Here is a 27,210-nt window from a genome sequence, read left to right on the forward strand (position 1 = left end):
AATACTCTTTTGCCCTTGTGTCTAGAAGATCCATCCTCACCACACGATTTCTTCATCCAACGGCACACTGCTTCACCCGAATCTTATATAAACCCTTCTTCAACCTTCGTTCATCCCCTCGCTTGCGCCGCTCACCTGTTCCTTTTCGCAAAACTTCCCCTGCGCCCAACTCTCTCCAATCTTCCGTACGCACATACATTGCTCTGCCCACTTGCCGTTGATGCCACCGCGCACGCGTCTGACTCGCCACAGCACGCCGGAATCCAAGATGGCCGCCGAGGATCTTGAGTGGGAGAGATCCAAAATCTCCAATCAAGACATCAACACGCTGAAGAGGCTCGGCCTCATGACGAAGGAGGACGCCATCCGCTTTCCTAGCGAAGAAAGCTACCCCAAGCCTCCAATGGAGTATCGGGTTAGTTTTGTTGATCATCTCATCCGTGGCCTCTCTACCCCAATTCATGATTTTCTCCGCGGTCTTCTCTTTGTTTATGGGATTCAGCTGCACCAACTGACTCCCAATTCCATCCTCCACATTTCTATTTTTATCACCCTTTGCGAATGCTTCCTCGGAGTCCCTCCTAATTGGGCTCTGTGGAAGCGTATTTTCTGCCTCCGCCGCAATGGCTCTCACAACGTCACCTATAACATAGGTGGCGTTGTTATCTGTGTCCGCACTGATGTCGATTACTTCGACGTCAAGTTTCCCGACTCTGTCCAAGGATGGCGCAAGAGATGGCTCTACATCCACGAAGAAAGCGCCAATTCTGTGGAGCACAACATAGTTCCTTTCGACGGAAGTGCCAGGATTCAGCGTCGCCGTTCCTGGGATGCCGAAGCTTCTGAAGAAGAGAAAAAAGCGACAGAGGCGCTCATGGCTCGTATCCGTCATCTTCAAAACACTCGAGGCAAAGAGCTATCTGGTGTTCAAATTACTGCCTACTTCCTTAGGATTAGGGTGCAGCCTCTTCAGGCTCGCAAAAATCCCCTCTGGACGTATTCTGGTGAAAACGACGCCAATAGAATCTCCGACGATCTTTCTGCAAAGGACTTGGAGAAGTTGATCCGAAGAGTTTCCCGCTTGGCAAAAAAGGATCCTATTCCTTCCGCTTGTCGCGTGGAACCATACAGCTCCGCCAATCCTCTCCCCGAGGTATTTTGCCTTCTCGAGTTTCTATCTTGTTCCGAATTTGCCCTGTATCTCATTGTATTTGTGTCACTCTAATTTTTCTTTTGTCGCTGTTTTCTTGCAGAACCATCCTACTATGACTTCCCTTCCTCCTCTTCCTGAGGATGGAGAAGTCGAAGAACGGGGCATCGTTGCCGAAGATACCCCAGGTTCTTCTATTCCTGAAAGTGAAGTCGCGGGTTCCCACAAATCTGCGGCTTCCCATGAAAAGGAAGTTGAATCTGAGGCCAGTGAATCGACGCAATCCCTTCCTCCTGCAGTTTCCCCAAAGAACAAAAGGAAAAGGCATGATGCCGAGGATTCTGGCACTTCTAAGGCTGAAGAAGCTGGTCCTTCTAATCCGAAGGCAGCTTACGATCCTTATGTTGAATCCCTCATCAGCTCGTAGGTTCCTTGCTCTTTTCCTTTTTTATTTGAAGAATTTTTATTTTGCCTTGCTTTTTATGCTGCCACTATTTTGTCACAGTGATGATGAAGAAACTCCAACTTTAGATGTGGCTGCTCGAACGAGCACGTCACATACTTTAGTAATTTCAGAAAAACCAGTTGAAGGGGAGGAATCGTCGCCTCCTCAACAAAATGTTGATACATCTACTCCTCCTTCGAGCCCCCGTGCCCCTTCACCAAAAAGGGCACGGGTTGAAAAGATTGTTGATCCTGCCCCTCAGTTGGGCAGTTCGTCGACTCTGCTCTTAGATGATGTAAGTTTGTCGGCATCTATATTTTCCTTATTTTGTTTTTTCACACCTTTTCTCTTTTTCATGCCTACGTTTCTTTTGATGTACTTACCTTTGAACAGCCAATGATCAAAGAGCTTCTTCGGATCGGGTCCCAATTTGTTGGGTACCGTGAATATGCCGCCAGAGCCGAAGGTAACGACTTTTATACTTGCTATTTTTCTTTGACTTTCTATTCCTGTTGCTTGTCGATATTTTTTGATCTTTCTTTTCTTTCTTTTTCATATCTCGACAGAAAAACTTTCAGAGGCCAACGAACGTGTCGACGCACTTGCTCAAAAACTCGAGCAAAGTGAGGCGGCTCGCAAGAAAGCTGAACTTGCTGCTAGTGAAGCCAAGGCCGAGGCTGATGAAGCCAAGGTGAAAGCTGCTAGTGTTGAAGCGTTGCAGAAAAGTCTCACAGATGCTGAATCTGCCTTGAATGAGCAGAAAACTGCACAAGCTGCACGTGAGCAAGATATCATCAAGCGCTTGAAGTCGCAAAGTCGACGTACGCTAAGTAATATCATCCATCCCTTCTGTTTTATTGTACGTCCTGTTTCTTGGTTTTCGACTAATGTTCGGTCTCATGTGGCAGCCCAAACAGACCAAGATTTTGACTTGGAAAATCCCGTCAAGGACCCTCTTCTTGACGCACTTTCTCTTCTGGAATTTCATGGGCGTGAAATTCGCGAAGGCGTGGCCAATGCCAGTGCAAGTTTGTCGGCGTTATTCCCCTACTTCTTCCCGAAGAAAGAGGAACCTTCGACTTTCCTTGCCCTTGCCAAGCTTTTCAATTCGTCGGAAGACCTGGGATTGAAGATGCGTCAGGAGAATATGAAGGTTGCTGTCGAGAGTATCTTGTTGCCCTGGTTCTTGACAGCCAACAGACGCTTGATTGGATGAAGGTTGGCGACACCAGTCAGATAGAGCAGTCAAGATGGAGGTCGCTGATCAAGGCGGCCAAGCCCAACACGAAGAAGATCTTGGCGTATCTGGGGATCAAGCCAGCTTCAACTCCTAGCTCCTCGAGGCCGGAGGTCTAGTTGCATGCCTCTGTTTTTCTTTCTGTTTCTTTTGCTTCTGTCGCCAAAGTAGTCATTTGGCGACACGTACTTTCTTAACTCCACTGTAATGCCCTTGTAATTATTCCAAGAGATTAATGAAGACTTCTATCTTTGCTTGTTATTTGATGTTGTCTTGTTTATTTTTCAGTTGATATTTGATAACTATACTCCATCTTCTGCTCCTTCCAATGTTTCGCCTTCTTCTTCCCGCGCGAGGAAAGCTTTTGGTGATACCGCTCCTGTCGACGATACCTTGTCGCAAGAACTGGATGAACTTCGGCAACAACTTCAATATGCGAAGAAGCAAACACTTGTGATGATGGAGCAATCTCGTAAGTCATCTGAAGCCGAAAAAATTGCTCTTCAACAAGCTCACGAAGCCGTGGCTGCTAAGGAAATTGCTGCTTCCGAGGCTGAAAAGGCAACTACTCGAGAAAATTTCATGCTCGAATTAATGAATGAAGCCAGTGCAGATATGTCGGGTATGTCTATTTCATCCTCTGATATCTTCCATCTTCATGCTACTGTCTTTTAAAGGTTTCCACTTCTTTGTTTTGATAGGTGCCTTTACTGATGCTGCTGCCGAGGAAGAGAGGGTGAATGCTAGGACAACCCTCCTTGTTAATCTCTCCTTGGACCATGGTTCTTTGTTTTGGGCTACCCCGGAAAGGACCCGCCAAATTGTCAGATTTCAAGATCGCGCCTCTCAAACTCGCGATTTCCTCGACTTCTGTACCAAGACCTTGTCCATGGTTTACAACTCCATGTTTCCTCGCAACGTCCAACCAAAAACTCTTCCTGAATTGATGGAAAGGTTCAAGGATGCTCGCAGTATCCATGATTTTGTCAAAGCTCAACTAGTAGCTGGTGCCAGATTTGCTCTTATCATGCTCCAAATCTGCCACTCGAAGCTTGACCTTACCCAGGTTGTCGAGAAGGTTCACCAAAAAGTAAAACGGCGGAGAGTTGGTGTTGACAGGATTAACACGAAGGTTACGCCTATAGCCGAAAAAATGATTGAGGACCTACTTCGGATGGATGCCGACTTTTTTGCCGATGGCCATTATGCCGATTTTCTTGGTGCTGCTCCTGAGGAAAACAGGGTTACTCTTGATGACATATTGAATCAAGACTAGTTAGTTTCTTCTTGTAGATATTTCTTCTTTGTAATCCATGACTATATTGTAAAGCAATCATTATATTTCTCTGTTTGTTTAGCCCCCGAGTGTTTCGGTGACTCTTTACTATATTTGTATACTTGCGAGGTTTTGAACCAAGGCATTTATATATTTAAGGCGAATATGAGCCCCCAAGCTTTTTATTGAGCACTATTTTGTATTTTTGTTGACTCACGAGGTATTTGAATACCAAGGCAAGTTTTTCCTTTTGTCGATGAACTATATTGAAATTCGTCGGAGCGAAGACTTTGGTCATGTCGATAAGGAAGAAAAGTTATATTGTCACTATCTTTATTATATTGCAGCACCGCGAGCCCGCCTCATTAAAAACCTTCTCCGGCCCCACTCGGTGCCCCGAAAAAGGAAAAGAGTGCGTCTGAAAACTCGCGGGCGTTTCAGTACATTGAAGCTTTACAAAGACTATATTTTGACTCTAGGCGTAAAAACCGCCTAAGTTGCGCCACGTTCCAGGGTTTGGCTCCTCCACCCCTGTTTTCTTGTCCTTTATTCTGTATGCTCCTCCTCCAATTACTTCCGTGACAATGTAAGGGCCAAGCCATGGTGACTCGAGTTTTTCATGACTTTTTTGCGTGAGCCGAAGAACTAGGTCTCCCACCCGAAAAGATCTTGGCCGCAAACGTCGACCGTGGTAATTCTTCAAGTCTGTTGATATTTGGTTACCCGAGATAATACTTCATCTCGAGCTTCATCAAGTGCGTCGACGTCGTCTTCTAGCACTCTTCTCGACGTTTCTTCATCATATTCAGCGACACGTGGAGAGTTGTGCTCTATCTCGATTGGTAGTACGCCTCTGCTCCATGAACCAGGAAAAACGGAGTTTCTGCGTTGCTGTGTTTGGTGTTGTTCGGATGCTCCACAACACGCTTGGTAGTTCTTCGGCCAGGTATGTCGAGCTTTTTCCGGTGGTCCTAACAAGCGTTTCTTAATACCATTGCGAGATGATGCCATTGGCTTTCTCGACTTGCCCATTGGTTTGAGGATGTGCGATCGACGCAAAGTTCAGCTTAATACCCACCTCTTCGCAATAATCTTTGAATTCATGGGATGTGAAGTTGCTGCCGTTGTACGTGACGATCTTTGTGGGGCACTCCAAATCTGAAGACGAGGCCTTTTACGAATTTTACTGCGGATGCTCCATCTGGTGAATTTATCGGCTTCGCTTCTATCCATTTTGTAAACTTATCGACAGCTACTAGCATGTACTCCTTTCCTCCTGGCCAGGATTTGTGTAACTTACCCACCATATCAAGTCCCCATTGAGCAAAGGGCCAAGACAATGGTATTGGTGCTAGCTCTGCTGCTGGAGAGTGAGGTTTTGCGGCGAACCTTTGACATGCGTCGCAAGTTCTTACTATGTCCTTGGCGTCCTCGATTGCTGTCAACCGTAGAATCCTGCCGAAAAACCTTGGCTGCGATAGCTCGACTACTTGCGTGGTGGCCACATATTCCTTCGTGTACATCCTTCAGGATTATTCTTCCTTCTTCGGGTGTAACGCACCTTTGCAAAACGCCTGAAATACTTCGCTTATACAATTCTCCCTTGACCACCGTAAAAGCTTTGGAGCGTCGAATTACTCGCCTTGCTTCAACTGGATCATCGGGTATTTCTTTCCTCATGATGTATGATATGTACGGCTGCATCCACGGTATCTGTATCACCATGACCAAGTCCTGATCCTCTTCTTCGTCCTCTTGCTTTTCTTTGGCAGCTCCCGAGGGTTTCTTCTCCTTCTTTTTTGACTTTGTTGGCTTGGTGGATCTCTCTGTTATCTCTTCCCAGAATACACCTGGCGGGACTGGAAGGCACTGTGACCCGATGTTTGCAAGAACGTCGGCTTCGTCGTTGCTCAACCTGCTAATATGATTTACTTCGCATCCATCGAATAACTTCTCAAGCTCGTTGTACACCTCCTTGTATGCCATCATGCTATCATTGATTGCATCACATTGGTTCATAACTTGCTGAGCCACCAAGCGTGAGTCGCCAAAGATTTTTAATCGAGTTGCTCACTTGTGCTTTTGCCATCTTCATCCCGTGTATGAGAGCCTCATATTCTGCTTCATTGTTAGATGCGTTAAGGAACGTCATCCGGAGGATGTACTTCAATTTGTCGCCTTCAGGTGATATGAGTACTACTCCTGCGCCAGCTCCTTCTAGTCTCTTGGACCCATCAAAGTTCATGGTCCAAGTTCTCGATAAATCTGGAGGTCCTGTATTTTGCAACTCCATCCATTCTGCGATGAAGTCCGCGGTATTTGCGACTTTATTGCTTTTCTTTTTTCATACGTGATGTCCCGAGGGGAAAGTTCTATTCCCCAAAGGGAGACACGACCCGTAGCTTCTGGGTTATTCAGTATATTTGATAAGGGAGCTTCATTGACCACTATGATCGGGTGTGCCGAAAAATAGTGGCGCAATTTTCGTGCTGTCGTGAACACTCCATATGCTAGTTTTTGGTACTGAGGGTACCTTTGTTTTGAAGGTGATAAGACTTCGCTCACGAAGTATACTGGCCGCTGCACTCCATGGATTTTCCCTTCTTCTTCTCTTTCGACAACTAATACCGTGCTAACCACTTGGGGCGTGGCTGCAATATATAGCAGGAGAGGTTCCTTTTCCTTTGGAGCCACCAGGATTGGTGGTGTCGAGATTTTTCGCTTCAGATCCTCGAAAGCTCTGTCGGCCTCTTCGTTCCACTGGAATTTATCTCCTTGTTTTATCAGCGCATAAAATGGTAACGCTTTTTCTCCTAACCTGGCGACGAACCTGCTCAAAGCTGCGACTCGCCCAGTTAGCTGCTGTATTTCTTTCAACTTTGTTGGCTTTCTCATTGTTACTATGGCTTGTATTTTGTCGGGATTTGCTTCAATCCCTCTTGCCGAAACTAGAAATCCCAGAAGTTCTCCTGCTGGGACGCCAAAGGAACACTTCGTCGGGTTCAGTTTGAGGCAGAATTTGTCGAGGTTGTCAAAAGTTTCTTTGAGATCCTCAATCAACGTTGTCCCCTTTTTTGATGTTATGACGACATCATCGATGTATACTTGCACGTTTTTCCCGATCTGTGTTGCTAAACACTTCTGCATCATCCTCTGATATGTTGCTCCCGCATTTTTTAGACCAAAGGGCATTGTCTTGTAGCAAAACACGCCGTAAGGTGTAATAAACGCTGTCTTGGCTTCATCATCTTCTTTTAATCTGATCTGGTTATAACCAGAGTATGCATCCAAGAAGGAAAGACGTTCGCAACCTGCCGTGGAGTCGATAATTTGATCGATCCTTGGGAGGGGAAAGTGATCCTTAGGACAATGTTTATTGAGACACGTAAAGTCGACGCACATGCGAAGGACTGTCGTGTTTTTCTTCGGCACCATCACTGGGTTAGCTACCCATGTGGCTTCTGTAGATATTTCTCTGATAAAACCAGCTTCTTCGAGTCGATTTATTTCTGAAAGCATGGCTTTGCGGTTTGGTTCCGAAAAACGCCGCAAAGGTTGTCTGATTGGTTTCGCTGTTGGATCCAAATTTAGGTGGTGCTCGGCAAGTTCCCTGGGTACTCCTGGCATGTCAGCTGGACACCATGCAAAGATTTTCCAGTTCTCACGGAGGAACTTGACGAGCGCGCTTTCCTATGCGATATCCATATCGTTTGCGATAGATGTCGTCTTTTTTGGATCTGTCGGGTGAATCTGCACCTCCTTAGAATTTCTCTGTGTTGACAGTTGATTCTTTATTTGGCCTTCCAGCCCGGCGCACGTCGTAATCAGTCATGCTTTTTGACGCCAAGTACTCGGCTTGCATCCCGAAAGTTTCTGCCAACCTGTGAAAATCCTTGTCGCACTTATCGGCTAAGGCAAAGCTTCCCTTGACTGTGATTGGTCCTCTTGGTCCGGGCAACCTCCACAACAGGTATGTATAGTGTGGTACTGCCATAAATCTAGCATATGCTGGTCGTCCCAACAGAGCGTGGTATTGTGATGGAAAATCCACGACTTCAAATTCGAGCTTCTCGATTCTATAATTTTCTCGGGTCCCAAATTGAACATCGAGATTGATTTTTCCCAATGGATAACTTGGTTTCTCTGGTGTGATGCCGTGGAATCTTGTGTCTGTTGGTTTCAAGTTTGCTAAGGATATGTTCATCTTCCTCAATGTATCTGCATACATGAGGTTCAAGCTGCTGCCGCCGTCTATGAACACTCGAGAGACATCAAATCCTGCGATAACTGGCGAGAATAAGTGCCGACTGCCACAGTCGAGGAACTTGCTGCGGATGATCTGCTATTGTGAAGCCGATATCTTGTCCTGACCAATTAAGGTACTCAACTGTTGGTGGAGGCATTTTCTCTGCCATAAACACCTGTCGTGAGATTACTTTTTGAGCTCTATTGGACGGCCTTCCCTTCTGAATCATCAACACTGCTCCGTTGGAGTTAGGATCGACATAGGGTGGTGGTGCAGGTGCTGCCGCTATTCTTAGCTGGTGTCGATTGTCCTCTGTAATCGCGGGAGGTGGCGGTAGATGAACCTCGCTCCTAGGCTCCCGAGGGTTTCTCTGTGCTGCTCGAGCGTGAGCATTTTCTGCGTATCTGAACATTGCCTGAAAATTTCGACAGTCTTTCTGCAGGTGCCCTGACTGTCTCTTCCCGTTGCTGTCGAGGAAGAAGTGCATCTGGCACGGTCCGTTCAGCATTTCCTCGGGGGACACGAAAGGTCTTGGAAACCTCGGCCCACTATTTTGCCTGTTGCGTGAATCATCCCTATTATCACCTCGCTGTTCACTGCTTCTCTGGTAATCATCTCTGTTGCCTCCTGTATTTGTCCGAAAACCTGCCGAAATTTGTCCTGGGGCGTCGTAGTTCTGGTACGTCCGAGGAAATCTTCGCCTCGGTTGATAGTTTCGACCACGGTCCTCCTCTGGGGTCCTGGGGCGGGTGTTGTGGACAGCGTCTTCTCCATCTGCCCATTTATTTGCTATCTCCATTAACGCGGATATTGTCCTTGGATTGGTCCTTCCCAAATCCTCGACAAAGTCTCCACGCCTGACTCCTGCGACAAACGCATCTATTGCTCTCTCGTCAGATATGTTTTCTGCCGAGTTTTTGATGATATTCCACCTCTGGATGTACTTTCTCATTGGCTCATCTGGCTTTTGTCGACACGCTCTCAACTCCTCTAATGATGCTGGTTTTTTGCACGTGGATCTGAAGTTCTTGACGAACACGTCCTCGAAACTTTCCCAGCTGTCGATGGATCCTGGAGCGAGTTTCTTTATCCATGATCGTGCGGCACCACTCAGGTGCACCTGGATGCTTTGCATGGCTGTTGCCCTAGTTCCTCCTGTCAGCTTCACCGTCTCCAGATAGTCGACTAGCCAATCCTCTGGATCTTGAAGGCCGTCGAATTTCTTGAAATTATCGGGTAACTTGAATCCTGAGGGGACTCGCGTTTTTCGGACTCTCCTCGTGAAGCATGGTAAGCCGCACATATCTTCGTCGTTGAGTTCTGGGGATTGCCGATGATCCCTTCTGTTTTGCCGCGCTCTGTCGACTCTTGCTTGTGCTGCTGTGTCTCTTGCTCCACTTGGCCCTTCAGGTGCTGCCGCTGTTGCTGCTGCGGGTCGCGGACTATTTTGCCTTGCCACTCCTTCGGGAGGCGTTGATATAAACGCTGTCCCCATAGCTCCAACTCCTGCTACCGCCATATTGTACAGTGTTTCCCTTGGGTCACCCGGAGGTGGTTTAGATGCAAGGATAAAAGCATGTGTCGCCATATACCCAGCCTCTGGTGTCTTAGGGATGATGTTTCCTCTTGTATCTATCGACATAAAGGACATGTCGAGGTTTTGAACCAAGTGCTCTCTTTCTGCCTCGGGTATGTGTTGCAGCCTTGATCTTGCTCTGTTCCGCGCCTCCCGATGGCTATCACCCGTAGTTCTAGATTGTCGACTTAAATCTGCCCTTCTCCTGCTGGATGCAGAAGCTGCCTCCTTTCTCCTGTTCAACTCAGCTGTCTGTTTTTCCAATTCCCTGGCAGCTCGTGCGAGCCTATATTGATATGCTTGCAATTCTTCTGGTGTGGCTGTGGTAGCCATTGGTTCTGTGCCGTTCATAGCTCTCGCAGCTCTGTCCCACGCTGCTTGTGAAAGTTGAACTCTATCTCGCGGCTCTGGCCCAACGTATTTGTTGCCCAAGCCTTGTCGCAGATTGGAGGGATCGACGTATGGATTTCCCAAACTGTCGAAAGCCTCAGATGTCTCTTCTTGATTTTCAATGGCGTAAATCTGATGATACTTTGTACTCAGATCTATGTTGGGTTTGGTGACATCGTCGTTGAGATTGATGAAGACCTTGCCCACTGTCAAAGATTTGTCGATGAAGTCGTAACTGTCGACATTGCTTGAACCATCGCTTATATATGAATCCGCAGATGACTCAAACGACATGTCGTTGAAGATCTTGGCGAGTTTCTCTCTTGCTCTGATGCTGACGTAGCGTGTCGCCGAGGTTTCTTCTTCTCCTGATTCGTTTGACGATGTATAGCTTGAAAAATCGGAATCGGCCACTGATGATTCCGACGAAATCGGAATCTCGACACGATACGATCCTTCCTTCTCGACGCGAAAGTGGAACCTTCCGAACGTCATCTCCATGGGCTCCGCCAGATACGCATATGCATCCAAACGGGAGGGTGGGTGAGGAACAAAATCGACAAGACCAGTAGCGATCTGTTTACCTCGATCCATTGTGTTGCTTGCGGTTGACGATGTCGAAGATCTTGAGCGTGCCATCGAGATCAGCTCCTTACGCCTCTAATTCCCACAGACGGCGCCAATTGACAAGGGATTAACTTGTCAATGCCTATAGATTGTAGGCTAGGGTTTAGTTAGAAGTAGAGGGTAAGTAGATCTCGAAGGTTTCAGTCGAAAAGTACTCGACGATTGTGAAAACTAAGGTTTGCAGACAATGATTCGGTTCTTTTTTTTGTCCCTCGACTCCCCCTTATATATGAGGTGAAGCCGAGGGATTCGTGCTATACAAGTTTACAGAGTCCGGGACGGTTTCTAACTCGTCCCGCCAGATTACAAACAACACTTCCTATTACAACTCTATTTCTTCCTTAAACGCATCTTGGGCTCCCGAATCTTCTTATTCTTCGGGTAGTGGGCCTTCAATAAACCCCGGGTACTATATTCGGCAGGCCCATTTGGGATGCCTATGTCACCTGTAGAGCACAATTCAAACACCACATATTTCTCATGCTTCTACCAGGCACACTCCCACGACGACGACCGTGCCCCACCGCCCCTCCTCACCATCATTGCTTCCTCACCGGCCACCGTAGTGATCGACCACGTTTTACCGGCTCCCTTGCTATCTAGCAAGCCGGATTAGCTTCCTCGATGCCGATGTTGACCGCGCCATATCTGCTCCAGATCTGCTTCCCCGACTCTGTAGTCCACCTCACAGGAGATCGAGATGGGCAAAAAACGCGGCCCCAAAGTCGACCACCCCCAGCTAAAGAGTAAATCCGCCCTGGCCTCAGACGAAGGTTGATGAATACTTTACATGTCCGCTTTTGTTATATGCATTTGATTTCTGACACTAGTTTTTGTTGCCCTCTTGCAATGCATCCTTGCTGATATTAGATCTGTGTAGATAGTTGTTTGCCGCGTAGCTATATGAGATCTTAACCTTACATCTGCTGATCGAGAAGAAGATCGAGGTTGTGTCCGCTTTCGTTATATATTTCTTTTCCGAGAATCACTTATGTGTGATATGTTCTAGGGGTTTGAAGTATGCATTTTACAAAGGTTATAATAGCAGAAAGCTAGCAGAGCAATTTGTTGATTGTATTAAACTGCCTGTTTTTTTCATCTTGGAACTCAGCTTATCGTAACCTTACATCTGCTAATGGAGAGGCAGAGCTTATGCCCGCTTTCGTTACGCATTTCTTTTCCAAATATCACTTCTGTGCGGTACTTTTTTGGGGTTTGAAGTATACTACCTCCATGACACGCGTACAGCACGCGACCGTTGGGAACCCCAAGTGGAAGGTGTGATGCGTACAACAGTAAGTTTCCCTCAGTTAGAAATCAAGGTTTATCGAACCAGTAGGAGTCAAGAAGCACGTTGAAGGTTGATGGCGTCGAGATGTAGTGCGGCGCAACACCAGGGATTCCGGCGCCAACGTGGAACCTGCACAACACAACCAAAGTACTTTGCCCCAACGAAACAGTGAGGTTATCAATCTCACCGGCTTGCTGTAACAAAGGATTAGATGTATAGTGTGGATGATGATTGTTTGCAGAGAACAGTAGAACAAGTATTGCAGTAGATTGTATTTCAGTATAAAGAATTGGACCGGGGTCCACAGTTCACTAGAGGTGTCTCTCCCATAAGATAAATAGCATGTTGGGTGAACAAATTACAGTTGGGCAATTGACAAATAGAGAGGGCATGACCATGCACATACATATTATGATGAGTATAGTGAGATTTAATTGGGCATTACGACAAAGTACATAGACCGCTATCCAGCATGCATCTATGCCTAAAAAGTCCACCTTCAGGTTATCATCCGAACCCCTTCCAGTATTAAGTTGCTAACAACAGACAATTGCATTAAGTATTGCGCGTAATGTAATCAATAACTACATCCTCGGACATAGCATCAATGTTTTATCCCTAGTGGCAACAGCACATCCATAACCTTAGAAGTTTCTGTCACTCCCCCAGATTCACGGAGACATGAACCCACTATCGAGCATAAATACCCCCTCTAGCAAAAACTTGGCCAGAGCCTCTACTAATAACGGAGAGCATGCAAGATCATAAACAACACATAGATATAAATTGATAATCAACATAACATAGTATTCTCTATTCATCGGATCCCAACAAACACAACATATAGCATTAAAGATAGATGATCTTGATCATGTTCGGCAGCTCACAAGACCCGACAATTAAGTACAATGAGGAGAAGACAACCATCTAGCTACTGCTATGGACCTATAGTCCAGGGGTAGACTACTCACTCATCACTCCGGAGGCGACCATGGCGGCGTAGAGTCCTCCGGGAGATGAATCCCCTCTCCGGCAGGGTGCCGGAGGCGATCTCCTGAATCCCCCGAGATGGGATTGGCGGCGTGATGTCTACGGGAGCTTCTATTCTTGTAGACAGTGTTGGGCCTCCAAGAGCAGAGGTTTGTAGAACAGCAGCAAATTTCCCTTAAGTGGATCACCCAAGGTTTATCGATCTCAGGGAGGAAGAGGTCAAAGATATCCCTCTCAAGCAACCCTGCAACCACAAAGCAAGAAGTCTCTTGTGTCCCCAACACACCTAATACAATAGGTGCACTAGTTCGGCGAAGAGATAGTGAGATACAAGTAATATGGATGAGTGTGAGTGGTAATAGCAATCTGAATAAAATATGACAGCGAGTAAACATTCAACAAAACAGTAAACAAATGGAGATTCGATGCTTGGAAGCAAGGCCCAGGGATCCTGCTTTCACTAGTGGACACTCTCAATAACGATCACATAATAGGACTACTCTACACCCTCTTGTTGGATGATGAACACCATTGTGTAGGATTACACGAACCCTCAATGCCGGAGTTAACAAGCTCCACAATATGCAATGTTCATATTTAAATAACCTTAGAGTGCAAGATAGATCAACACAACCAAACCAAGTACTAACATAGCATGCACACTTCTACCATCACACTATGAAAGGAGGAATAGATCGCATCAATACCATCATAGTAATAGTTAACTTCATAATCTACAAGAGATCACAATCATAGCATAAACCAAGTACTTCATGATGCACACACTGCCAACATTACATCATGGAGGAGGAATAGACTATTTTAATAACATCACTAGAGTAGCACATAGATGATATTCAACTAGATCACATAGAGAGAGAGATGAACCACATAGCTACAGCGGAGCCCTCAGCCTCGTGGGTGAATTACTCCCTCCTCATCATGGAGGCAGCGATGGCGGTGAAGATGGCGGTGAAGACGGCGGTGGAGATGGCTCCGGGGGCAATTCCCCATCCCGGCAGGGTGCCGGAACAGAGTTCTGTCCCCCGAATTGGAGTTTCGCGACGGTGGCGGCGCCCCTGGAGTCTTTCTGGAGTTTCGTCAATTGGTACTGCGTTTTTAGGTCGAAAGGGGTTTTATAGGCGAAGAGGCGGCGCAGGACGGCTGACAGGGTGGCCTCACCCTAGGCCGGCACGGCCAGGGTCTGGCCCGCGCGGCCCTATGGTGTGGGGCCCCCTGGCTCTCCTCCGACTCTCCTTCGGTGTTCTGGAGCCTTCCGGGAAAAATAAGATCTTTGGCGTTGATTTCGTCCAATTCCGAGAATATTGCCCGAACAGCCTTTCTAGAACCAAAAACAGCAGAAAACAGCAACTGGCCTTTCGGCATCTCGTCAATAGGTTAGTTACGGAAAACGCATAATAATGACATAAAGTGTGAACAAAAGATGTCGGTATTGTCATAAAACAAGCATAGAACATCAGAAATTATAGATACGTTGGAGACGTATCAGCATCCCCAAGCTTAGTTCCTACTCGTCCTCGAGTAGGTAAACGATAAAAGATAATTTCTGAGGTGACATGCTACCAACATAATCTTAATCATACTATTGTAAAGCATATGAGATGAATGCAGCGATTAGAAACAACGTAAATGCAATGAGTAAGCAATTGAATCATATAGCAAGGACTTTTCATGAATAGTACTTTCAAGACAAGCATCAATAAGTCTTGCATAAGGGTTAACTCATAAAGCAATAAATTCATAGTAGAGACATTGAAGCAACTCAATGGAAGATTAAGTTTCAGCGGTTGCTTTCAACTTGTAACATGTATATCTCATGGATAGTTGTCAATGCAAAGCAATATAACAAATGCAATAAGCAAGTATGTAAGAATCAATGCACAGTTCACACAAATGTTTGCTTCTTGAGGTAGAGAGAGATAGGTGAACTGACTCAACAATAAAAGTAAAAGAATGGTCCTTCAAAGAGGAAAGCATCGATTGCTGTATTTGTGCTAGAGCTTTTATTTTGAAAACATAAAGAGAGCATAAAAATAAAGTTTTGAGAGGTGTATGTTGTTGTCAACGAATGGTAGCGGGTACTCTAACCCCCTTGCCAGACAAACCTTCAAAGAGCGGCTCCCATTTTATTTTATTTTTGGATGACACTCCTTCCAACCTTTCTTTCACAAACCATGGCTAACCGAATCCTCGGGTGCCTGCCAACAATCTCATACCATGAAGGAGTGCCTTTTTATTTTAGTTTTATTGTGATGACACTCCTCCCAACCTTTGCTTACACAAGCCATGGCTAACCGAATCCTTCGGGTGCCGTCCAACAATCACATACCATGGAGGAGTGTCTATTTTTGTTAATTAATTTGGGACTGGGAATCCCATTGCCAACTCTTTTTGCAAAATTATTGGATAAGCGGATGAAGCCACTAGTCCATTGGTGAAAGTTGCCCAACAAGATTGAAAGATAAAACACCACATACTTCCTCATGAGCTATAAAACATTGACACTAATCAGAGGTGATAAATTTTGAATTGTTTAAAGGTAGCACTCAAGCAATTTACTTTGGAATGGCAGGAAATACCATGTAGTAGGTAGGTATGGTGGACACAAATGGCATAGTGTTGTTTGGCTCAAGGATTTGGATGCATGAGAAGTATTCCCTCTCGATACAAGGTTTAGGCTAGCAAGGTTGTTTGAAGCAAACACAAGCACGAACTAGTACAGCAAAACTCACATAAAAGACATATTACAAGCATTATAAGACTATACATCGTCTTCCTTGTTGTTCAAACACCTCACTAGAAAATATCTAGACTCTAGAGAAACCACCCATGCAAACCAAATTTTAACAAGCTCTATGTATTTCTTCACTAATAGGTGCAAAGTATATGATGCAAGAGTTTAAACAAGAGCACAACAATTGCCAAATATCAAGTTATTCAAGACATCATACCAATTACTACATGTAGCATTTTCCGTTTCCAACCATATAATAATTAACGAAGCAGTTTCAACCTTCGCCATGAAAATTAAAAGCTAAGAACACATGTGTTCATACGAACCAGCGGAGCGTGTCTCTCTCCCACACAAGCATTTATTCAAACAAAAATAAAAACAAAAGCACACAGACGCTCCAAGTAAAGTACATAAGATGTGACCGAATAAAAATATAGTTTCAAGAGAAGGAACCTGATAATTTGTTGATGAAGAAGGGGATGCCTTGGGCATCCCCAAGCTTAGACGCTTGAGTCTTCTTGAAATATGCAGCGGTGAACCACCGGGGCATCCCCAAGCTTAGACTTTTCACTCTTCTTGATCGTAGTATATCATCCTCCTCTCTTGACCCTTGAAAACTTCCTTCACACCAAACTCGAAACAAACTCATTAGAGGGTTAGTGCACAATCAAAATATACATGTTCAGAGGTGACATAATCATTCTTAACACTTCTGGACATTGCACAAAGCTACTGAAAGTCAATGGAATCGAAATATCCATCGAACATAACAAAACTGGCAATGCGAAATAAAAGGCAGAATCTGTCAAAAACAGAACAGTTCGTATTGACGAATTTTATTGGGGCACCAGACTTGCTCAAATGAAAATGCTCAAATTGAATGAAAGTTGCATACGTATCTGAGGATCACTCATGTAAATTGGCTTAATTTTCTGAGTTACCTACAGAGAATTTAGCCTAGATTCGTGACAGCAAAGAAATCTGTTTCTGCGCAGTAATCCAAATCTAGTATGAACTTTTCTATCAACGACTTTACTTGGCACAACAAAACACAAAACTAAGATAAGGAGAGGTTGCTACAGTAGTAAACAACTTCCAAGACACTAATATAAAACAAAGTACTGTAGCAAAATAATACATGGGTTATCTCCCAAGAAGTTCTTTCTTTATAGCCATTAAGATGGGCTCAGCAGTTTTAATGATGCACTCGCAAGAAATAGTAGTTGAAGCAAAAGAGAGCATCAAGAGGCAAATTCAAAACACATTTAAGTCTAACATGCTTCCTATGCAAAGGAATCTTGTAAATAAACAAATTCAAGAAGCATAATGCAACAAGCATAGAAAAACTAGACAAGCTCAACTTCAAGATTTTAAGCATATAGAGAGGTGTTTTAGTAACATGAAAATTTCTACCACCATATTTTCCTCTCTCATAATAACTTTCAGTAGTGTCATGAGAAAACTCAACAATATAACCATCACATAAAGCATTCTTATCATGAGTCTCATGCATAAAATTATTGCTACTCCCAACATAAGCATAGTCAATTTTATTAGTTGTAGTGGGAGCAAATTCAACAAAGTAGCTATCATTATTATTCTCATCATCAAATATAGGAGGCATATTGTAATCATAATCAAATTTATCCTCCATAACAGGTGGCACCAAAAGGCTACTATCATTATAATCATCATAAATAGGAGGCAAAGTATCATCAAAGTAAATTTTCTCCGCAATTCTTGGGGGACTAAAAAGATCATGCTCATCAAAACCAGCTTCCCCAAGCTTAGAATTTTCCATAGCATTAGCAACAATAGTGTTCAAAGCATTCATATTAATAACATTCCCATTAGCATGCATATAAAGTTCCATGGGTATTTTAATTCTCTCTTCAAACACATCATGTCCTAATTCAAGATAAAGTTCATAAAGATCTCTCATATTTTTGTTGTTTTCCATTATGCCTAACTAGTGTTAACAAGAAACAAAAAGATGCAATTGCAGGATCTAAAGGAAATAGCTTCGAGCACAAACACAATGGCGCCAGAAAAGTACTTAACCTGGAACCAAAGTATGAGTGCCTTTTACCTTTCCTCCCCGGCAACGGCGCCAGAAAATAGCTTGATGTCTACGGGAGCTTCTATTCTTGTAGACAGTGTTGGGCCTCCAAGAGCAGAGGTTTGTAGAACAGCAGCAAATTTCCCTTAAGTGGATCACCCAAGGTTTATCGATCTCAGGGAGGAAGAGGTCAAAGATATCCCTCTCAAGCAACCCTGCAACCACAAAGCAAGAAGTCTCTTGTGTCCCCAACACACCTAATACAATAGGTGCACTAGTTCAGCGAAGAGATAGTGAGATACAAGTAATATGGATGAGTGTGAGTGGTAATAGCAATCTGAATAAAATATGGCAGCGAGTAAACATTCAACAAAACAGTAAACAAACAGAGATTCGATGCTTGGAAGCAAGGCCCAGGGATCCTGTTTTCACTAGTGGACACTCTCAATAACGATCACATAATAGGACTACTCTACACCCTCTTGTTGGATGATGAACATCATTGTGTAGGATTACACGAACCCTCAATGCCGGAGTTAACAAGCTCCACAATATGCAATGTTCATATTTAAATAACCTTAGAGTGCAAGATAGATCAACACAACCAAACCAAGTACTAACATAGCATGCACACTTCTACCATCACACTATGAAAGGAGGAATAGATCGCATCAATACCATCATAGTTATAGTTAACTTCATAATCTACAAGAGATCACAATCATAGCATAAACCAAGTACTTCATGATGCACACACTGCCAACATTACATCATGGAGGAGGAATAGACTATTTTAATAACATCACTAGAGTAGCACATAGATGATATTCAACTAGATCACATAGAGAGAGAGATGAACCACATAGCTACAGCGGAGCCCTCAGCCCCGTGGGTGAATTACTCCCCCCTCATCATGGAGGCAGCGATGGCGGTGAAGATGGCGGTGAAGACGGCGGTGGAGATGGCTCCGGGGGCAATTCCCCGTCCCGGCAGGGTGCCGGAACAGAGTTCTGTCCCCCGAATTGGAGTTTCGCGATGGTGGCGGCGCCCCTGGAGTCTTTCTGGAGTTTCGTCAATTGGTACTGCGTTTTTAGGTCGAAAGGGGTTTTATAGGCGAAGAGGCGGCGCAGGAGGGCTGATAGGGTGGCCTCACCCTAGGCCGGCGCGGCCAGGGTCTGGCCCACGCGGCCCTATGGTGTGGGGCCCCCTGGCTCTCCTCCGACTCTCCTTCGGTGTTCTGGATCTTCGGCATCTTGTTAATAGGTTAGTTCCAGAAAATGCATAAATATGACATAAAGTATGCATAAAACAGTAGATATCATCAATAATGTGGCATGGAACATAAGAAATTATCGATACATCGGAGACGTATCAGCATCCCCAAGCTTAGTTTCTGCTCGTCCGGAGCAGGTAAATGATAACAAAGATAATTTCTGGAGTGACATGCAAACATAACCTTGATCATACTATTGTAAGCATATGTAATGAATGCAGCGATCAAAACAATGTAAATGTCATGAGTAAACAAATGAATCATACAGCAAAGACTTTTCATGAATAGTACTTTCAAGACAAGCATCAATAAGTCTTGCATAAGAGTTAACTCATAAAGCAATAAATCAAAGTAAAGGTATTGAAGCAACACAAAGGAAGATGAAGTTTCAGCGGTTGCTTTCAACTTGTAACATGTATATCTCATGGATATTGTCAATGTAAAGTAGTATAACAAGTGCAATATGCAAGTATGTAGGAATCAATACAAAGTTCACACAAGTGTTTGCTTCTTGAGGTAGAGAGAAATAGGTGAACTGACTCAACAATAAAAGTAAAAGAATGGTCCTTCAAAGAGGAAAGCATCGATTGCTATATTTGTGCTAGAGCTTTGGTTTTGAAAACAAGAAACAATTTTGTCAACGGTAGTAATAAAGCATATGTGTTATGTAAATTATATCTTACAAGTTGCAAGCCTCATGCATAGTATACTAATAGTGCCCGCACCTTGTCCTAATTAGCTTGGATTATCGGGATTATCGCAATGCACATGTTTTAACCAAGTGTCACAAAGGGGTACCTCTATGCCGCCTGTACAAAGGTCTAAGGAGAAAGCTCGCATTGGATTTCTCGCTTTTGATTATTCTGAACTTAGACATCCATACCGTGACAACATAGACAACAGATAATGGACTCCTCTTTTATGCATAAGCATGTAGCAACAATTAATTTTCTCATATGAGATTGAGGATGTATGTCCAAAACTGAAACTTCCACCATGATTCATGGCTTTAGTTAGCGGCCCAATGTTCTTCTCTAACAATATGCATGCTCTAACCATTAAATAGGTGGTAAATCGCCCTTACTTCAGACAAGACGGACATGCATAGCAACTCACATGATATTCAACAAAGAATAGTTGATGGCGTCCCCAGGAACATGGTTATCGCACAACAAGCAACTTAATAAGAGATAAAGTGCATAAGTACATATTCAATACCACAATAGTTTTTAGGCTATTTGTCCCATGAGCTATATATTGTAAAGGTAGAGGATTAGAAATTTTAAAGGTAGCACTCAAGCAATTTACTTTGGAATGGCGGAGAAATACCATGTAGTAGGTAGGTATGGTGGACACAAATGGCATAGTGGTTGGCTCAAGTATTTTGGATGCATGAGAAGTATTCCCTCTCGATACAAGGTTTAGGCTAGCAAGGCTATTTGAAACAAACACAAGGATGAAGCGGTGCAGCAAAACTCACATAAAAGACATATTGTAAACATTATAAGACTCTACACCGTCTTCCTTGTTGTTCAAACTCAATACTAGAAATTATCTAGACTTTAGAGAGACCAAATATGCAAACCAAATTTTAGCATGCTCTATGTATTTCTTCATTAATAGGTGCAAAGTATATGACGCAAGAGCTTAAACATGAGCACAACAATTGCCAAGTATCACATTATCCAAGACATTTTAGCAATTACTACATGTAGCATTTTCCAATTCCAACCATATAACAATTTAACGAAGAAGAAACTTCGCCATGAATATTATGAGTAAAGCCTAAGGACATATTTGTCCATATGCAACAGCGGAGTGTGTCTCTCTCCCACACAAAGAATGCTAGGATCCATTTTATTCAAACAAAACAAAAACAAAAACAAACCGACATTCCAAGCAAAGTGCATAAGATATGACGGAATAAAAATATAGTTTCAGGGGAGGAACCTGATAATGTTGTCGATGAAGAAGGGGATGCCTTGGGCATCCCCAAGCTTAGACGCTTGAGTATTCTTGATATATGCAGGGGTGAACCACCGGGGCATCCCCAAGCTTAGAGCTTTCACTCTCCTTGATCATGTTGTATCATCTCCCTCTCTTGATCCTTGAAAACTTCCTCCACACCAAACTCAAAACAACTCATTAGAGAGTTAGTGCACAATCAAAATATACATGTTCAGAGGTGACATAATCATTCTTAACACTTCTGGACATTTCACAAAGCTACTGAAAGTTAATGGAATCGAAATATCCATCGAGCATATCAAAACAGGCAATGCGAAATAAAAGGCAGAATCTGTCAAAACAGAACAGTTCGTAAAGACGAATTTTATTGAGGCACCAGACTTGCTCAAATGAAAATGCTCAAATTGAACGAAAGTTGCGTACATATCTGAGGATCACTCACGTAAATTGGCATAATTTTCTGAGTTACCTACAGAGAATTTTGCCCAGATTCATGACAGCAAAGAAATCTATTTCTGCGCAGTAATCCAAATCTAGTATGAACCTTACTATCAACGACTTTACTTGGCACAACAAAACACAAAAATAAGATAAGCAGAGGTTGCTACAGTAGTAAACAAGTTCCAAGACACAAATATAAAAATAAAGGTACTGTAGTAAAATAAACACATGGGTTATCTCCCAAGAAGTTCTTTCTTTATAGCCATTAAGATGGGCTCAGCAATTTTAATGATGCACTCGCAAGAAATAGTATTTGAAGCAAAAGAGAGTATCAAGAGGCAAATTCAAAACACATTTAAGTCTAACATGCTTCCTATGCATAGGAATCTTGTAAATAAACAAGTTCATGAAGAGCAAAGTGACAAGCATAGGAAGATAAAACAAGTGTAGCTTCAAAAATTTCAGCATATAGAGAGGCATTTTAGTAACATGAAAATTTCTACAACCATATTTTCCTCTCTCATAATAACTTTTAGTAGTATCATGAGCAAACTCAACAATATAACTATCACATAAAGCATTCTTATCATGAGTCTCATGCATAAAATTATTACTCTCCACATAAGCATAATCAATTTTATTAGTTGTAGTGGGAGCAAATTCAACAAAGTGGCTATCATCATATATAGGAGGCATATTGTAATCATAAAAGAAATTTTTCTCCTCAATGCTTGGGGGACTAAAAAGATCATGCTCATCAAAGCCAGCTTCCCCAAGCTTAGAATTTTCCATAGCATTAGCAACAATGGTGTTCAAAGCATTCATAGTAATAACATTCCCATTAGCATGCATATAAAGTTCCATGGGTTTTTTAATTCTCTCTTCAAACACATCATGTTCTAATTCAAGATAAAGTTCATAAAGATCTCTCATATTTTTATTGTTTTCTATTATGCTTAACTAGTGAAATAAAAACATGCATGATATTAAGTAAAGTAAAACAAGTAACTAATTTTTTTTTTTGTGTTTTTAATATGGAGAACAAGATAGTAAGTAAAGTAAAGCTAGCAACTAATTTTTTTGTATTTTGATATAATGCAGCAAACAAGAAAGTAAATAAAATAAAAGCAAGACAAAAACAAAGTAAAGAGATTGGGATGTGGAGACTCCCCTTGCAGCATGTCTTGATCTCCCCGGCAACGGCGCCAGAAATTTAGCTTGACACGCGTACAGCACGCGACCGTTGGGAACCCCAAGTGGAAGGTGTGATGCGTACAGCAGTAAGTTTCCCTCAGTTAGAAACCAAGGTTTATCGAACCAGTAGGAGTCAAGAAGCACGTTGAAGGTTGATGGCGGCGAGATGTAGTGCGGCGCAACACCAGGGATTCCGGCGCCAACGTGGAACCTGCACAACACAACCAAAGTACTTTGCCCCAACGAAACAGTGAGGTTGTCAATCTCACCGGCTTGCTGTAACAAAGGATTAGATGTATAGTGTGGATGATGATTGTTTGCAGAGAACAGTAGAACAAGTATTGCAGTAGATTGTATTTCAGTATAAAAAATTGGACCGGGGTCCACAGTTCACTAGAGGTGTCTCTCCCATAAGATAAATAGCATGTTGGGTGAACAAATTACAGTTGGGCAATTGACAAATAGAGAGGGCATGACCATGCACATACATATTATGATGAGTATAGTGAGATTTAATTGGGCATTACGACAAAGTACATAGACCGCTATCCAGCATGCATCTATGCCTAAAAAGTCCACCTTCAGGTTATCATCCGAACCCCTTCCAGTATTAAGTTGCTAACAACAGACAATTGCATTAAGTATTGCGCGTAATGTATTCAATAACTACATCCTCGGACATAGCATCAATGTTTTATCCCTAGTGGCAACAGCACATCCATAACCTTAGAGGTTTCTGTCACTCCCCCAGATTCACGGAGACATGAACCCACTATCGAGCATAAATACCCCCTCTTGGAGTTACTAGCAAAAACTTGGCCAGAGCCTCTACTAATAATGGAGAGCATGCAAGATCATAAACAACACATAGATATAAATTGATAATCAACATAACATAGTATTCTCTATTCATCGGATCCCAACAAACACAACATATAGCATTACAAATAGATGATCTTGATCATGTTCGGCAGCTCACAAGACCCGACAATTAAGCACAATGAGGAGAAGACAACCATCTAGCTAGTGCTATGGACCCATAGTCCAGGGGTAGACTACTCACTCATCACTCCGGAGGCGACCATGGCGGCGTAGAGTCCTCCGGGAGATGAATCCCCTCTCCGGTAGGGTGCCGGAGGTGATCTCCTGAATCCCCCGAGATGGGATTGGCGGAGGCGGCGTCTCTGGAAGGTTTTCCGTATCGTGGCTCTCGGTACTGGGGGTTTCGCGACGAAGGCTATTTGTAGGCGGAAGGGCAGGTCAGGGGGCCACACGAGGGGCCCAGGAGACAGGTCGGCGCGGCCAAGACCTGGGCCGCGCCGCCCTATCGTCTGGCCACCTCGTGGCCCCACTTCGTCAGCTCTCCGGTCTTCTGGAAGCTTCGTGTGAAAATAGGCCCCTGGGCGTTGATTTCGTCCAATTCCGAGAATATTTCCTTACTAGGATTTCTGAAACCAAAAATAGCAGAAAACAACAACTGGCTCTTCGGCATCTTGTTAATAGGTTAGTTCCAGAAAATGCATAAATCTGACATAAAGTATGCATAAAACATGTAGATGTCATCAATAATGTGGCATGGAACATAAGAAATTATCGATACATCGAAGAGGTATCACTCCACCCCAAACCTGAAGGCTTATTTATAAAAGTCAAACCAATTAAAGTTTGACCAAACTTTCTGAACAATCTATCAAGAAATTTAATATTTTGTAGATACCGTACGAAAATATATTCATTATCTATTTAATGATATTAAATTTGTATTTTCCATGTTAATGATTTTTGGTAAAAACTTTGGGATGGTGGTAGTACATTTTACAAAGGTTATGATAGCAGTCAAGCTAGCAGAGCAATTTATTGATAGTATTAAACTGCCTGTATTTTTTTCTATTTGCAACTCTGTGTGTGCCATGTGGAATTGCATGCTCTAGCTAGTTCATCCAATGAGGTTTTATCACTTAACACCAGAAGTTCGGGATATTTTTTTTATCACATAACCACAACCCTAGAAATTTGTATCACAAAACACCAACATTTGGGGTAATTGTTTCGCAGAATACATGATCTCTGTTTGATAGCCCATTAGTGACTTCAGGCCACCGTCAGTTTAAGAGTGACAGCAGGAGAAAGACAATTAGATATTATTTTGTGGTATTTGCTGTTAAACACTAAATGCAAAGCTGTTTGTCAACACTAGTTGTTAAATCTTATGTCCAGACAGTTCAAAAAAAATCTTATGTCCAGGGTAGTTGTATTGGTACACATTATCAAAACCTTATGCTGGTACAGAATATATTACCCAAATCTCATGTTCTTTTTGGTTATAATTTCAATGGATATTTATCATATGGTAATTCATTTGTGTGTAGCATATGTAACAAGTGTGACTCATATTCTCATTTCCACAGAGTGTCTACAAAATTTCACACCAAAATTCATTTGTTTGTAGCAAACATGCTCACTTACTGTAAATTGGTGTCACGCGCTGTAGGGTCATGCTTTTGTCAAGCCAACTAATGAAAAATAATGTGTTATGTGAAATAATTTCCCCAAATGTTGGTGTTTCGTGACAAAAAAAAATCCCCAACTTGTGGTGCTAAGTGATATAACCACTCATTCAATAGACCGAGCCTTAGGCATGTATCATTAGATATTTTTTTTAGGAAGGCTGCAAATAATTAGTTTCAATACTGCGTTGCTACTTGCTAGGATTTGAACTCAGGACCTTGTAGGTCTGATACCATTTCGAATTGCATGCTCTAGCAAGTTCATCCAATAGACCGATCTGTTGGAACTTGGAAGACCCTAGGCAATTATATTAAGCACGCCATTCCATATGGTTAACCATTGGCATGAAATGACAATTATATGTGTTTGAGTCTATATGTGGATTGCTTAGCCCTTTCCATCAGTTCGGACTTTTGGTTGCGTTGGCTACTGCATGAAGCTTGACATTCATACTTATCCTAAAAATTGTTGCTGCTGCCCTCTGTTGCCCAACATAAATTATTTTTGAGCCATAATTTATTTGCCCTTTCCATCAGTCCGGACTTCCGGTTGCGTTGGCTAGTGCATGAAGCTTGACAATATGAACATCAATTATTTTTGAGCCATAGTTTGTTTATCATTAAACCTTTTGAGAAGTCTCACTGCTACTATTATTTTTTTCTTATATGCACAGTTCCATGATAAATCTCATCTGCATTTCTCGCCAATGCATGTTAGGTCTTCCACTCGAGAATGAGTACGAAGAGCAACAGAGGCAAACTATCCTGCATAATATCCAAGTTGCAGCCTCGTTGGGCCTAACACTACATCCTTCTACAAGGTCTAGTGCAAAAACGCCACCCACCTCCCTCACAAAGGATACGGAACATTCCTATGATTCAGAATTTGATCCTGCTGATTGTGATGGCGAGCTGACTCAGGAAGATGCCCTGGTCGACTATCCTCTACAACACAGCAAGGTGAGTTTTCTCTGTCATGTCATCAAATTATTTGTCCCAAGTTCCATTTGTTGTATCCCAATCCTACCAAATATGTTACCCATGATATGTTCAATCTCATTACTACAATTTTTCCTGCTTAGTTAACGCATCATATATGTTTTGGCATATGTTGCCTTACTGTTTTTCCATTCCATCTGCATATCATCGTCATATAATATTGTACATTGAAATATCATTTATGTATGATAGGCATATGCAGATTCGGGCAAGAACTTTTCAAGAACGAACATGAGGAAGCATATCTCCAACACACCACCCACCGCCGCCTTTCCACCTGCGCGGCCAAGGACGACGGCGCGCACCCACGGACGCCGCTAGCCGTCATAGCCGATGCCTCCTCTCCACCCGAGGCCACCTCCCAGGCACCCAAGAAGCCCTGCTAAAAGAAGCACCATCACCGATGTCCACGCCCACAGGGGGAAGCCATCGTCATCGAGCTCCGCCGCCTCCACCACGAGGAGCCATCCCGCCACGCGAGGAGCCGTCGGCTCGTCACTGTCAATCCCTGCCGCCGGGATGGGAAGGCCCTGCAGCGCCACCCCACGAGAGGAATCCAGAGATCCGCCGCCGCCGGCACCACCTGGACTTTGCCCGGCGGCGATGACGACGGCATCGGTGGGGGAGGGGAGAGGGGTGGCCGGGCTAGGGTTTTGGGATCGCCCGCCCGTCGCCCGCGGGGAGCGACCTGGGGACGAAAAATCCCCCCCCCCCCCCCCCCCCCGCCCGCACGTTGGACCGTACACTCTTTTTTTTTAATCTTATGACGCAGCTTTGGAATTTTGA

At 43.6% G+C, this 27,210-nt stretch overlaps 1 protein-coding gene across 1 annotated transcript; it reads left to right on the forward strand.

The window, feature by feature from the left end:
- The first annotated feature begins 346 nt into the window (after positions 1 to 346).
- Positions 347 to 27,210, forward strand: LOC127329231 (uncharacterized). The gene is made up of 7 exons (XM_071825627.1): positions 347 to 1,153; positions 1,254 to 1,573; positions 1,656 to 1,890; positions 1,989 to 2,061; positions 2,162 to 2,454; positions 26,844 to 27,042; positions 27,197 to 27,210. Exons 1-7 carry the CDS (start codon positions 347 to 349, stop codon positions 27,208 to 27,210), a joined length of 1,941 nt encoding a protein of 646 aa, XP_071681728.1.

Source organism: Lolium perenne, chromosome 2, assembly GCF_019359855.2.
Source record: "Lolium perenne isolate Kyuss_39 chromosome 2, Kyuss_2.0, whole genome shotgun sequence".
Lineage (NCBI taxonomy): Eukaryota > Viridiplantae > Streptophyta > Magnoliopsida > Poales > Poaceae > Lolium > Lolium perenne.

Bases quoted from the DNA above. Each gene is read 5' to 3' on its own strand.
- LOC127329231 (XM_071825627.1), top strand. From the start codon at position 347: ATGACGAAGGAGGACGCCATCCGCTTTCCTAGCGAAGAAAGCTACCCC. The intron at 1,574-1,655 runs GTAGGTTCCTTG...ATTTTGTCACAG, and splicing joins GTTGAATCCCTCATCAGCTC to TGATGATGAAGAAACTCCAA. The intron at 2,062-2,161 runs GTAACGACTTTT...ATATCTCGACAG, and splicing joins ATATGCCGCCAGAGCCGAAG to AAAAACTTTCAGAGGCCAAC.